Source organism: Daucus carota, chromosome 4, assembly GCF_001625215.2.
Source record: "Daucus carota subsp. sativus chromosome 4, DH1 v3.0, whole genome shotgun sequence".
Lineage (NCBI taxonomy): Eukaryota > Viridiplantae > Streptophyta > Magnoliopsida > Apiales > Apiaceae > Daucus > Daucus carota.
In genome coordinates, this window is record NC_030384.2 from 27,966,702 (window position 1) to 27,982,022 (window position 15,321).

The window sequence follows — 15,321 nt, forward strand, 5'->3', positions numbered from 1 at the left end:
CCCTTAGTTTTGAATTTTATTTTGTATTGCAACCCTTTGGTCAAATTCCATCAAAATATTTGTTGTCGTTAGTTTTTATGATGGTAAACTTGGAAAGACATTTTCGAAGTTTCAATTTTCGCATAACACACCCCGTAGTTTTATTATTGTGATGAATTGCAAACTAGCTACAATTTTAAATTTATCTTTTACAGGAATAACTTTAATATGAAAAATTAAATACCTATCAATTATAAATTTGTAAGTTTGTATCTACATAATTAATAGACAAAATTCTTATAGTTACAAAGTGAGTAAAATTTTATAATCCCTCTCATTTCTTTACCGGATTCCCCTATACTCAAGTATGTGATCATATTAATTTTAGGTTTTCCAGATTTGGGTCCATATTAGTTTATTCAGATATAAACCGATTTCAGGTATTTGAGGTCTAGATCTAAACCTCTTATATGCCAGAATAGTATTTTTTTTGTTTTTTAACCGGGTAGTTTATGATCCATGACCGAGAATATGATCCACTAATATTAAATATCATTTTTATTTTATTATTCAAATAATTATGATTTAGTCTATATAAACATAATACTGTAAAAATATAATAATTATAAATTAAAACTTACAATTATATGTGTGTGTGTGTATATATATATATATATATTATTAAATACATTATAAATTAAGATAATATGCGTTATTACAGTGAATAAATCATATTTTATGAAGATTTAAAATTAAATAAGATATTAAAATTTGATAAAATGATGACTACTTACTTACGAATGTAATGGGTTAAATATATGATTTCGAATAGAATATGAATCATGGATCATAATCGGGTATTGGGTTAGGATCACATTACGAAAAATAATATGACAACTAATCTGAGCGGGTATAAGAGTGCTCATATCCGAGATTATATCTTATTTTGATTTAGTTTCAGAGTGAAATTTAGATCATTTACATAACAGATATCGGATATGTATTATATTTTCGAGACAAATTTAACTCAAGACACCATATAGTCCGGAACGATTTACAGCCTAAGTATCATCCAGTTCTTTTAACTTTGCACCAATGTTACATTATAAATACTTAAGAAATTTTAACTCAAATTCATGACGCCTGCACTCATTTATTGGATTATCGGTTGTGTTTCCATTTCTTGTCCAATTATTTTTCCAACAACAGTGACAAGTGGGAATAAATCAAGTAGACTTCTCCACATCAAAGAATTTTCTAGCACCAATGAAAGTATGAAGCAATCAAAGTTACCTGAAACATGTGGGACAGGAACTCGTTATCTCTTACATTGACTAGAGTGGACTTCACAAATAAACAAAACCAAAATGAGGGTTCTATAATTGAAGCCATACCATGCTTGCCAAGAAAATGATACACCAGAAACTAGCTTCTTCTGATCTCACTCGTTACTCCGCTCAAGTCGTCTAGATAACTAACAGGTACAACTCCGATATAAAACTTTCACAGTTACGTTTATAAGTTTTATGTTTGTAGTATGAGTAACTGCTAACTACATTTGAGCCTTGTTATTAAGTTGTACTCAAATTTATACATGTTTGCAGGATCAGTTTTATTAGTATATTGCATATGTGTTTGCTAATGTATGTGATAATTTGCATTTTTTAAAGTTTTGGTACAAGATTCGTTTTTGAACCGAAGGTGTAAAATGCAGTTACCTCTTTAAAAGTTTACTTATAAATTAAATTTATATGTACTAAATTATAATAGCTAAATGTGGTTATAATTTGTAGTTTAGGTAGATAACTTTGATCATTTCTAAATTATCATTTTTTTTGCTTCATTTGACATAATAAATAAATTATATGAGCACAATTGGATAGCCAAGTGATTGTTTATGCTCTGTTGTCCTAGACATGTAAATAGACAAAAAAAAACTCAAATAAAACTTTTAATATATAATCTTTTATTGAGAATTTTTTTTAAAAATATAAATTACACAATTATAATTTTATAATTTAGATAGATGGAGACTTGGAGTATGTTTTATTCACATTTTGTTGCAGCTGCTCCTGCAACAAGGATTTTACCAAATTCAGAACTTGAATAAAAACTGATGAGATTTATGCAGTGAGAAATGGAGCCAACACCCGATTTACAAGTGAAGATTACAACCTCAAATGATGAAGACTGGATTCATTTAATTGATAGTAAGCTAAGTCTAGTGAGGAGGAAACCACAGGACTTGGGTATCTGTAGAGTTCCAGATAGACTCCGAGAAGTAAAACCAGTAGCCTACACGCCTAAGATGGTATCCATTGGTCCTTATCATCGAAACAAACCTGAGTTGCGAGCTATGGAGGAGTTTAAATGGAGATACACGTTGGATTTTATTGATGGAGTAGCAGAAACAGATAGGGGAAACATTCAAATCAATGAGTCACATGAAAACTCACCTCAAACATTGGCTTTGAAAAAGTGTTGCAAAGTTATATCAGAACTGGAAGTGGAGGCTCGCGCATTCTATGCTGAAGATATCAATCTAGACACGTATCAGCTAGTGCAGATGTTCCTACTTGATGCTTGTTTTATACTTGAATACATGAGAAGAATCCAACTTTCAAGGGCAATTCCCTGGGCACCAGAATCATTGGAATTGCTAGTGAGTCAGTTGACGATAATTTATTCTTTGACAGAAGATTTAATTCTACTGGAGAACCAAATTCCATACAATATTCTGCAACAGCTTTTTGACTTAATACCAAGTGCAAGGAGAATAACTGATGCAAGTGGTCAAGTGTTGTCGCTTCAAGAGCTAGCCTTTGCCTTTTTTCATGCCTTTGGGAATATTTTGGGTAACAATATATTACCTCTTAAGAAACCCATTCAGGATGCCACCTTTACTCATTTACTAGATATGTTGTACCAAACTTGCAGCTCCACTTCTGTGATATCACCCTTGAAAATGGATAGTAGGACAAGGATCAAGTGGGGTTCGAAAAGCTGTGCTGCAGAACTTATAAAATCTGGTTTTCGAATTTCTTTACATCCCCGTAGGGTGAGCATAGTTGACATAAAATTTGAGGAAGGGGAAATTTTTCTTCCAAGATACACCCATGATGAGTTTACTAGCTGTTTATTTAGAAATCTCATTGCTTTGGAGCAGAGCAGAAATGGCAGACAAGTTATTACTTCATATATATTTTTTATGAGAAGTTTGCTACGTTCTGAAGAAGACTTCAATATACTTGAGCGGGCAGGTACAATAACAAATTTTCAAAAAAGTAAGTTTATCACTAGTGATTTTGAAAGATTGGGCATGGGAGTTATATCTGCGGACTTCATTTTTAGAGATTTATGTGAGGAGCTTAATAATTATAAAGTATCTTGGTGGAGGTGGCGCAGAGTGAAGGGATATACGACTGTGACTTGGTTTAGATGGAAAGCATCTGTCAAGGATTTGAAACGAGAATATTTCAAAAACAGGTGGAGTTTTTTGACATTCTTAGCTGCATCTTTTGTCATTCTCCTCACGGTGGCTCAGACTTTTTATACTATTCGTGCTTATTATCCTCCCTACCACTGAAAGTGTTGTAACCTTTTATCTGGGCTATTTTCTTTGGTTATGTACTTGTATTTTATAATTTTGGTTTCATAAATAATTATCTAAAAGACAAATCTTCTGTATGGTTATGGTGTTGTTCTATCTATTTTAGCTGATACAGTGTTTATGCAAGTTCTCTGATAGTAAGTATACGATAATGAAGTCTTTGAACTTAGACATTTCAAAAACAGAACTTGAGGACTCAAATTTACTTAACTGGAAAAAGTGTTTTTAAGTTAACATAACAACGATACAGTCATGCAGCATTAACTCATCCCTCAAGTCGATAAATGATATCAACTTCATTACTAATTTCTTCCGAGTCTCAATCGACTCACTAAATTGATTTGATGATATCATTCACATCAGGGCCGTTAAGAAAATTAACGGAATCATTAACAGAGGGCAGCTGGCGGGTGAACTTATGCTGAGATCAGCGTAATGTTCGTATTGAGTGTGTATATATAATTGTACGTATCTTTCTTTCTTTTTTTTGCTAAATATGTATCTTTCTTTTCCAATCAATTTTGTCTAATAAAAAATACACGTGGCTGCTGTATCTGATTTTCCAGTTCATCTGAGTTGTGCAGGTGCGAAATTAAAGTACGAGAAAGTTTTTTTAGTGGAGGAAAAGCTTTAAGTACTTGATGCAAAAGTGGCGAAGAAAGAAGAAAAGTTACATTTTGATATCATTAAATTAGTTTAGTGAGTCAAGTGAGACTACAATGAATTTGATAATTAAGAATACAGTTTTTATGAGTTTTCAACTAATAATTGAAGAAAAAAAAGTGAGAGTGCCTTTAAAAGCACCATCGGAGTCGGAGATGCCCTGTTACTCTCTCATCTCTCTCTCGTCTCTTCTGTCTCTCTTTCTTGTTTAAATCGATTTACACTCACACTAACTTATCTCCTCTGTTCAATTAGTGATTATAAAGGCTTTTGTAGCTTCTTTAGGGTTTAAAGGTAGATGAAGGGTTCGATTCAAGCTGTTGTTTGATGCACAAATTCCTTAATTTTGTGCAGGTTCAAGTGTTGGTCGAAGGTCAAAGCTCTTAGTTCGATCGCATCTGTTGTTTCAAGATTCAGTTAAGGGAGTGCTTTGTTCAATTAAGCTAATTTTGCAGCTCATTAATTTTTGGGTTATATGGATATTGGGAAAATTAAATTACAGGTCGCTGAACTATTGACGTTTTATTGTCTAGGTCTCTGAACTAAAGATTCCGTATTTCAAGTCACTTAACTTTTCTATTTTCTGATCTAAATCCTTCCGTTAAAAAAATTCTAACAATGTTAAGTAGGGTTCTTGAGTTTCATACCGATGAAAGCAAATTTGAAGGTGTTAGTGATATCCAAATTCAACGTTCAAGTAGTCAAATTGAAGCTTGAGTCGCTGGCGACACTCATATGACATCAATTTTCAAAAATTGTGTTTAACCTCTAAACTCCCTAATTTCAAAAACCCCATTAATTAACCTCTAAACTCCCTGATTTCGAAAACCCCATACAAACCCCCCTCCATTGCCTTCTCCGAATCACGGTACCAATCAAAATTCCTGCCCCAACAACAAAAACTGACACACGGAAACCTTATCTCATCCGACCAAATCAAAATTGGCTTCTGGGGTTTCAAGGTAAGCCCAGATAATAAACAAACAAAAAGGTGAAATAAACAAAACAAAGGATCGTAATAGTGTGTTAATTGAGTGATGGGAAGAAATGAAAAGAATGAGTGGACAAACAACAAAGACAGACCATGGAACGCATGCAGATTCGTATAACACTGCTTTTTGTATATACTGTAGATCTGGTTGTAATTTGTTTGAATATTACCCACATGAGCTTCCTATTACCCACTTTTCTATATTAGCATTTGGCTGTTATGCAATAATTCTTTTCTTGCTGACCATGTCATGATCCTCAAAAAGAGCTGCCAACTGGGTGGAGATGATGCTGGACGACTCATTGTTGTGAATTTAAATTTTGATTATATATTTTTATTCAGAAAAAAAATTTAAAAAATAATATTTTTAACTATTCAATCAAATCATTTAAAAGTGTGTTTCAAAAAAAAAAGAGGGAGTAAAATAATATGAAACAAAGATAGTATTTCCCCTCTCTTTGTTAGCTCTGTCAATGATTCCCAATAAAGAATTAATTCGGTCCCAGCTTAGAACATTGGTCTTCTCCTCTTCTTATTTAATTGATCAAGTACCTAACACATCTTTGTCTGTATTAATCATCTGTGCAGACGCCTTGATTTGACTGTTTTTGGGAAAGGAAGACTTTAAACAAGCTTAGTACTGTATGCTAACAAAACTATTCCCCTGTGTGTGCAAGGGAAGCAAGAGCTAATTCTTGCTTCTACTTTTCTTAACCCGTTTGTATAAAGAAATAAGAACTAAGAAGTATGGTGAGAAAGAAGCTGGAAGTAGAAAATTCTGGGTTTTCTATAATTTCTACTTCTTTTCCAAACACTCTAATATAAGTATTATTAATTTACTTCTCACTCTACTCCACTCTTTTATTTTAACCAACAAGTTACTTCCTTTAACATAACCCAAACGGCCCTGTGAACTATAAAACTGTATATTAGGCATCAGTTCATATCATATAGAACATAGTTACAAGGTTTCATATAATTCTACAGTTTCATCAGCTTACCTATATACAACCTTGTTTACCTTGTATATGTTCATATAATTTTGTAAAACCTATATAGCTTCATCAGTTGATTTCATACAGCACATAATTGCTCACTCACCCCAAGACGTCTCCAAACTAGCAGGTATACAATTTTGATCTCATTTTACACATTTTTGTTTCTTATAAGTTGATTTGAATAAGCTGGATTAGACTTTACAAAAACATACACTGTCTGAGTGCATGTTTTGGTCTTAATTATGTAAGAACCGGTTCATCTAAAACCTTTTAAAGGAAGGGCCTAGTGGATCCTATGCTATATTTCAATAAATTAGTCATTGGTAATGGCTATGTTTTGCTTGTGTTGCGATGTTTAGGCTGAAATGTGCAAGTTTGTACTTGTAATGTGTTTTCAAGACTTTCAACTTCACATAATCCTAGTCAAAACACATTCGCTGGGTCATTCTTATGACTAAGTTGTACTGCCAGCTTAAAAACTTCTGCTCCGGCAGATACAGAAGGATATTTTTCTCATTATCTATGTTAAATAACCAGACTCGTATGATTAAATTCTAGATTTTTAAGATTGTGTTCACGTGGGAGAATGGAACGGAATGAAAACTATAAACAAATTATATGAAGAAATAAGAATGTTTGAATGAAAAATTTCAAACATAAATTATAGAACTATAATAAATTATAGAACTATAATAATTTTATAAGGTGCCCGGGAACGATGAAGTATGTTTTATTTATGGTTAGTGATGCTCAAGCAACTTGGATATTACCAAATTCAGAAGTTGAATAAAAAATTCATGAGTTTTATGCAGTGAGAAATGGAGCCAACACCCAGTTTAGATGTGAGGATTACAACCTCAAATGATGAAGAGTGGATTCATTTGATTGACAGTAAGCTAAGTCTAGTAAGGAGGAAACCACAGGACTTGGGTATCTGTAGAGTTCCAGATGAACTCCGAGCAATAAAACCAGAAGCCTACACCCCTCAGATGGTATCCATTGGTCCTTATCATAGAAACAAACCTGAGTTGCGAGCTATGGAGGAGTTTAAATGGAAATACACGTTAGATTTTATTGATGGAGTAGCAGAAACAGATTCGGGAAACATTCAAATCAATGAGTCACATGGTGAGGCTAATGAAAACTCACCTCAAACATTGGCTTTAAAAAAGTGTTGCAAAGTTATATCAGAACTGGAAGTGGAGGCTCGCGCATTCTATGCTGAAGATATCAATCTAGACACGTATCATCTAGTGCAGATGTTCCTCCTTGATGCTTGTTTTATACTCGAATACATGAGAAGAACCCATAGTTTAATGGTAACACAATCTTCAGAGGAACTAGAATCATTGGAATTGCTAGATGGTCAGTTGCCGATAGTCATTGCTCTGGCAAAAGATTTAATGCTACTGGAGAACCAAATTCCATACAATATTTTGCAACTGCTTTTCGACTTAATACCAAGTTCAAGGAGAATAACTGATGCAAGAGGTGATGTATTGTCGCTTCAAGAGCTAGCCTTCATCTTTTTTCATCGTTTGCATATTTTGGGTGATAATATTTCACCGCTTAAAAAACCCATTCAGGATACGACCTTTACTCATTTACTGGATACTAGTTGATAGCCCGTGCCAAGCACGGGTTTAAATAAAATTTTAAAATTTATTAAAAGAATAATGTCTTTTTTAATTACATTATTATATTTTTATTATACCTATTTAAATTATTGTTTTTAAATGATATTTAAATTATTGTTATTTAATATAAGACTTTCTATATATTAAAATTTGATCATACTTTAAATTTATTTCATAATAATATGGGTCCCTGTTCTATGGAATCCACAAAATAAGAGTATTATATTGTTGTCCAAAATTATTTAAAAATACTCTACTCGTTCCAATTTTAATTTTTTTTTTGTCTACAATATTTGTAAACATATGACAATTTGCAGGTTATGGTCTACAATATAATCGTTGCAATCAAAAGATAAAACAATTATATTATAAATCACTAAACATTATATATGTTCTAAAATATAACTCATAAGTAGAATAATGATTTGATATCAAATATCTTGACGTATGTTTGGAATTTCGGTTTTTTTATTATACGTTGCAATATGGATAATGATTTCATTTTCTTTGAGTTTCTATTTGTCAAGTCAGTGTTGCCACCGCCTTATTTGTCTTTATCGCAATCTTCTGAAAAACACTAAATGATAATAATAATTATTATTAAAAAATAAATGACCAAGTTTTTTGGTACTTTGGTATCAATATCGAATCTTGTTTATTTTAATTCTGAAATATGATTGAAATTTTATAGATTTGTTTCGTAAATTAAATTGTATGAGTTTTAAAAATTAAAACGAATATTTGACGTATGTCTAGAGTTTGGGTTCTTTTATTATATGTGGCATATGGACAATAACTTCATTTTTTTTAAGTTTCCATTTGTCAAGTCAGTGTTACCCCACGCCTTATTCGTCTTTATCGCAATCTTCTAAAAAATACTGAATGATAATAATAATTATTATTAAAAAATAAATGACCAAGTTTTTTGGTACTTTGATATCAATATCGAATCTTGTTTATTTTAATTCTGATATATTATAGAACTTTTATAGATTTGTTTCGTAAATTAAAGTGTATGAGTTTTAAAAATTAAAACGAATATTTGACGTATGTCCAGAGTTTCGGTTCTTTTATTATATGTTGCAATATGGACAATGACTTCATTTTTGTAAGTTTCCATTTGTCAAGTCAGTGTTACCACCGCCTTATTCGTCTTTATCGCAATCTTCTGAAAAACATTGAATGATAATAATAATTATTATTAAAAAATACTGTATATGACCAAATTTTTTGGTACTTCAGTATCAATATTGAATCTTGTTTATTTTAATTCTGAAATATGATAGAAGTTTTATAAATTTGTTTCGTAAATTAAAGTGTATGAATTTTAAAAATTAAAACGAATATTTGACGTATGTCTAGAGTTTTGATTCTTTTATTATATGTTGTAATATGAACAGTGACTTATTTTTTTAAGTTTCCATCAAATCAGTGTTACTACCGCCTTATTCGTCTTTATCGCAATCTTCTGAAAAACATTAAATGATAATAATTATTTTTATTAAAAAATATATGACCAATTTTTTTGGTACTTTGGTATCAATATTGAATCTTGTTTATTTTAATCCTGAAATACGATAGAAGTTGTATAAATTTATTTTGTAAATTAAATTGTATGAGTTTTAAAAATTAAAACGAATAATTTCGTTGACATTATTATTCTATTGATAGGATATTATATTAATATCAATATGAACTCCTTATTTATTTGAACTCTGAAGCATGATAAAAGATTAATAGAGTTGTTATGTATATTAAATTATTTGAGTTTTAAAAAATTAAAACAAATAATTTTGCTGGTAACATATTTTTATTAGTAAGATAATTGTTATATTACAAAATCCTGTCAAATATTGAAGTGTTTTTATAATAGTAATAATTGTTAAATAAAAATTAATATGATGATAGCCAATTTTTGATATGAATTTTATAAAACTGTTTCATAAGTTAAATTGTTAGCGATTTAACTGTGCGAATTGGATAAATGTTATATTACAAAATCCTAAACACCATAGAAGTTTTTTTATAGTAGTATAATAATCTTAACCAATATTGAAATTTTTATTAATAAAATTCGAATCAATATAGAAGTCTTTTCATAATTGTATAATAATAATTATAAAATCCTAAAAATGTAAAATAATAAGTATAAAATCCTAATAATATAAAAATCTTTTCATAATTCTATAATGATTGTTGTTATTAAATAAAATATTTATATTACATTGTCTTAATCAATATTGAAGTTTTTAATAATAAAATTCTAATCAATACAGAAGTCTTTCACTTTCCTAATGAATATTGAGGTCTTTAATAATAAAATTCTATTCAATATAAAAGTCTTTGAATTATAATATACCAGTGACTATAAAATCCTAATCAATATATGAAAGTCACCAAATTTTGGTACTTTTGGTACCGATGTTCCACCGAAAAATGGTTTCGCTTATTAATAAAGGGTATTGATGTTGTACCAAATTTGCAGTGCCACTTCTGAGAAATCAACCTTGAAATTGGATGGTCAGACAAGGCTCAAGTGGGGATCGAAATGCTGTGCGGCAGAACTTATAAAATCTGGTTTTCGAATTTCTTTACATCCCTCCAGGGTGAGCATAGTGGACATAAAATTTAGGGAAGGGGAAATTTTTCTTCCAAGCATCGTCGCGGATAGATTTACTTCCCCATTGTTCAGAAATCTCATTGCTTTGGAGCAGAGCAGAAATGACAGACAAGTTATTACTTCATATGTAGTTTTTATGAGAACTTTGCTCCGTTCGCGAGAAGACTTCTATATACTTGAGCAGGCAGGTATAATAATAAATTTTGATAAACTTAAGGACATGGAAACTGCTTTTGAAAGATTCCACATGGGAGTTACATCTGCGGACTTCGTCTTTAGAGATTTATGCGAGGAGATTAATAATTATAAAGTACCTTGGTGGAGCTGTCACAGAGTGACGGGATATACCACTGTGATATGGTTTAGATGGAAAGCGTCTGTCAAGGATTTGAAACGAGATTACTTCAAAACCAGGTGGAGTTTTTTGACATTTATAGCTGCATCTTTTGTCATTCTCCTCACCGTCGCTCAGACTTTTTATACTATTCGCGCTTATTATCCTCCCTACCACTGACAGTTGTGATGTTTTTATCTGGGCTATTTTCTTTGGTTATGTACTTGTACTTTGTACTTTGGTTTCAATAATAATTATTTAAAAGATAAATCTTTTGTATGCTTATGGTGTTCTATCTATTTTAGCTGATACAGTGTTTATGCAAGTTCTGTGATAGTAAGTATACGATAATGAAGTCTTTGAACTTGGACATTTCAAAAACAGAACTGGAGGACTCAAACAGAACTGATATCATTCACATCAGTGCCGATAAGAAAACTAACGGAATCATTAACAGAGGACAGCTGGTGGGTGAACGGCTGAGATCAGTGTAATGTTCATACTGAGTGTGTACGTTGCAAGAAAGTTTTCTGATCAGCAACCACCTCAAATATTGGCCTTTAACAAGTGTACGTTGCAAGAAAATACCCGAGTGTGGTATGCTCAAGATATCAAATTAGATAAGAATCAGATAAAGGAGATGTTGCTTGTTGATTGTTGTTTCATACTCGAGCTTTTTATTAGGTGCAAAGAGAACACACAAACGTCGGAAGAGGCACTTTTATATGTACAAATGCCATTTGAAAAACAAGCAGGCGATTTTACCATGGTGAAGATTCTGAGAAATGACTAGATGCTACTCGAGAACCAAATTCCATGTCATTCTGCAACAGCTTTTTGTCCTTGTTGAGATATTATAAGGGAAATTGAGAGAAAAGAGCCTCCCTCGTAATATCTCAACCGTTCTATTACCAAGTGTAAAGAAAGAATAAGATGAAAAATATCTCGACAAAGTGCTTAAAAACTATGTAAGTGAGTTTTTCAACTCTGTTCTGATAAAACTATGTAAGTGAGTTTTTCAACTCTGTTCTGATGTTGGCTATTGGTTTCTTACACCTTGACCGCATGGATATGGATTGGAATTACAATCATTTGTTGGATGTAGTGTACCATATTTGCAGTGTCGGACTTGATCTATTACCCTCATTAGGTGGCTACGAGCCAGCAAACAAGGTAAAGTACATATACAACAAATGGGGATTCACTACATGTGCAACAGAACTCGTCCAGTCTGGCATTCAAATTGTTTGTGACCTGGGAGAGATTAGATTTAAGGAAGGAAAACTAGCATGAGCATCATATATTTCAAGAATTCGTGGAACTTATATTCATGAGTATGGAGCATATATATTAAAAATGAGGTTTGAATCTAATTTGGAAACCTCTCTTTACTTTCTGTGAATGGCATATTAAATTCAGAAACTGACGTACGCTGAATTTTCTTCTTCGGTCAAAAATCTATGAGCACGAAACAGAAATAGATTCATTACTAAAGCAAGTTACTTACGAACTTAAAAACCCTCATTGAGTTTCATAAAGAAGTTCAGAGTGTTAGAACCAATTAGTAGCAGAGGATGTAATGTGAGCCCGAATCTGAGCGGGTATAGGTGTGCTCGTATCCGAGATCATATATAAAACGGGCTTAATTTTTCCGCCAGATTTGGATCGTTTTCAAAACGGATATGAGACATGTATCATATTTTCGATCCGGATATGAGCCGAGACACCGGATAGTCTGTATCGATTTACAGCCCTAGATGTATTAAAAAGAAGATAGCAAGAAGAAGAAAACTAAACAAAGAGAAATAAACATTCCATTACAATGACTTGATTATATAGTAAAATGATAACATATCTTCTTCTAACACAGAACATATACGTGCACAGATTTCCCTGTAATTCTAACATACTTTTAACTTTTGTAACTAAATTTGGCTAGCACACAACACGGCACAGCTAAATGTGTTTTCCTTGTGCTTGACCCGCTATTTCCTGCTTGGTTCTAACTTACTTCCTGATGTGTGAGGTCCCAACTTGGGAGAAAGAAACTTCAAACGTGCACAAGCTAGAGCCTCGTTAAAACATTGAGGCCACATCGGTACACACTCCCAAACATTGAGTGTTAAAAAGGCATTTAGCGCATGTTATGTACATATAGATATATCTTTAATATATAGTATTTAAAACTAGAGTTGAGACTTAAGTTAGTTTACATATGATAAGTATCCTCTTTGTTAATCTGCTAGAAGCTTTAGTATAGATAAAACAAGGGAATTTTACTCCATGCCATCATACTTGAGTAGCTGCCATTAAATCAAATTTGACAGATGTACACACATTACATAATTCCGGAAATACAACACAAAATATTCTATAAGAAGGCCAAATACAGGCATGTTTTGTAATTAAGTTTAGGCATCTAGATATTTAGTTGTTACCTTTCAATAATATAGCAGAAGCATTGTCCTCAGTAAAACAAACTACAATCTGATGAAAAACAGGATTCAATTGCAATGTGATGAGCGACTCTGTTTGCTTCGGTCTTAGACATCCTTGTCGGACGAACTAACCAAATAGATGATTACAACTTTCAATGGAACGGAGGATAATAAGCACGGATGGTATAGAAAGTCTGGGCAAAAGTTAAAAGGATAACAAAAGATGCAGCTAAGAAAGCTATTAGACTCCATCTATTTTTGAAATAGTCTCGTCGCAAGTCCTTCATAGAATTCTTCCATCTAAACCATGTGATACTAAAATATCCTTTCACTCTGCGCCACCTCCACACAGGTATCTCATAATTATTAACCTCGTGGCATATATCTACAAAACAGTGGCCTACAATGATAATTTCATCAAATAAACTTTTGAAGAAAACTGAAACATCATCTATCTCATTTGACTTTGTGATGATACCTCTCTGCTCAAGTAGATAAGCGTCTTTAGCAGAATGAATTAAAGTCGTCATAACTTGCACATATGCCGTAATCTTCTTCTAGTTCTGCCCCGACATTGGTACACTTGATTAAGGCCAATATCTCAGGGGAGTTTTCACTAAAATAATATATATGTAACTTAAAAACGCGGTTTCATACTGAAATAAGATTAAAAATATATTCCTTTCTTAAAAATTTATTAATTATGTTATAAATTAAAAGAATATATCATACTCCCTCTGTCCCTAATTACATGCCTGTTTTGATTTCCAGGGAGTAAAATTAAACAATTTTTTTCGTTGCGAGAAAAAGAGGGGTGAGGTTAGGGTTTAATTGGATAAAACGGAATCGATCAAAGGATGACGAAGAGATCGAATGAGACGGAGGAGACGAACATGATGAAGAGATCGAAAGATTTGAAGCTCAGCATCTTTATCCATCTAGTGGATCATTTTCCAAACGAAACTAAAGTAGTTTCGACTCTGTATAAAGTTGTGATTAATCCTACTAATTTTCATATCCAAAACCCCTCCCCCACCAGTGTGATTGAACCTGTTTTTACATTCAGATGTAAAGACAATGTGTATCCCTCGGCATGTCTTTTATTAATCTAGGCTACAAATTATATTTTATGGGTGGCTCCCTATCTTATTCACCCTATCTCTTAGGCACTTATGGGTATTCTCCTCTATTAATGCATGATTGGAATGATTACGATTTACTTTGTTACCCTCGTGATGTTTGTCTTTGATTGTGTTTCATCTACGTTATTGGATTATTCTTCTCCTTATTGGGTTCCACCTATGATATCTGGAAAATGCGAAAACCTTATTCTTTTTGCCTTGACAGCGAAATATTCGTACTTTTGTCGAAAAGCGGCCCAGATATGATCCACTTTGAGACCTTTCATCCGTCCTCGAAAAAGTGGCAACAATTGTCACTTCCTCGCGCTGATTTTTTTTCTGAACTCGTGATTGCAAAGGGGTCTCTAGTAATGGGGAGGAAATTGTATGTCTGTTATCAATCAGTAGACCACTTTCATCTGTTTTGGTATGATATCAATCACGCGTCATGGACCGGCTGTTTATCTTCTTATCTTCCTAGTATCTATTCAGATTCCGTGTTGGTCGACGACTCTGTTTATTCATTTCATCATAACATGATACTCTATCTTAGTGCTTCTGTTGCTGCTGCTGTTGGTATTATACCACCACCTACTACTACCGATGGCATTCCCGATTATGGTATGTTTCGTGAATTGGAGAAGTATGCATGTGTTTACCCATTTAACATTCAAGGCTGGCCCGATTATGACAGTCCACTCGTCATTGCACTGTCCGTCTATTCCACATTGGAGGTTCTTATCTGGGTTTTGTGCAGTTTGCCGCACCCAGTGATGGACAATATAATGACATAGATGAGGCTATACCTCAGTGTGAGTTGCGTCTTGTTGTTGTGGACGTTGTTAAAGGTAAGCCATCTAAGGTCATCCATGCATGTCACTTCTCATCTCGCCAATCCCCTTACTGTCTTCTTAGTGCCGCTTGTGTCTA

The 15,321-nt window shown here is 32.7% G+C and overlaps 1 protein-coding gene across 1 annotated transcript; it reads left to right on the forward strand.

The window, feature by feature from the left end:
• Positions 1-844: 844 nt before the first annotated feature.
• Positions 845-11,027, forward strand: LOC108215834 (uncharacterized). Its single transcript, XM_017388423.2, has 5 exons — positions 845-1,460; positions 2,111-3,563; positions 6,303-6,368; positions 7,058-7,854; positions 10,344-11,027. The coding sequence occupies exons 2-5, from the start codon at positions 2,117-2,119 to the stop codon at positions 11,010-11,012; spliced, it is 2,979 nt and encodes a 992-aa protein (XP_017243912.2). The 5' UTR covers positions 845-1,460; positions 2,111-2,116; the 3' UTR covers positions 11,013-11,027.
• The last annotated feature ends 4,294 nt before the right edge of the window (positions 11,028-15,321 follow it).

Excerpts from the sequence above, each read along its gene's own strand:
- LOC108215834 (XM_017388423.2), top strand. The coding sequence starts at position 2,117 with ATGGAGCCAACACCCGATTTACAAGTGAAGATTACAACCTCAAATGAT. Across the intron at positions 3,564-6,302 it reads TTATTATCCTCCCTACCACT|CTTCATCAGTTGATTTCATA; the intron begins GAAAGTGTTGTA and ends AAACCTATATAG. Across the intron at positions 6,369-7,057 it reads AGACGTCTCCAAACTAGCAG|AAATGGAGCCAACACCCAGT; the intron begins GTATACAATTTT and ends TTATGCAGTGAG.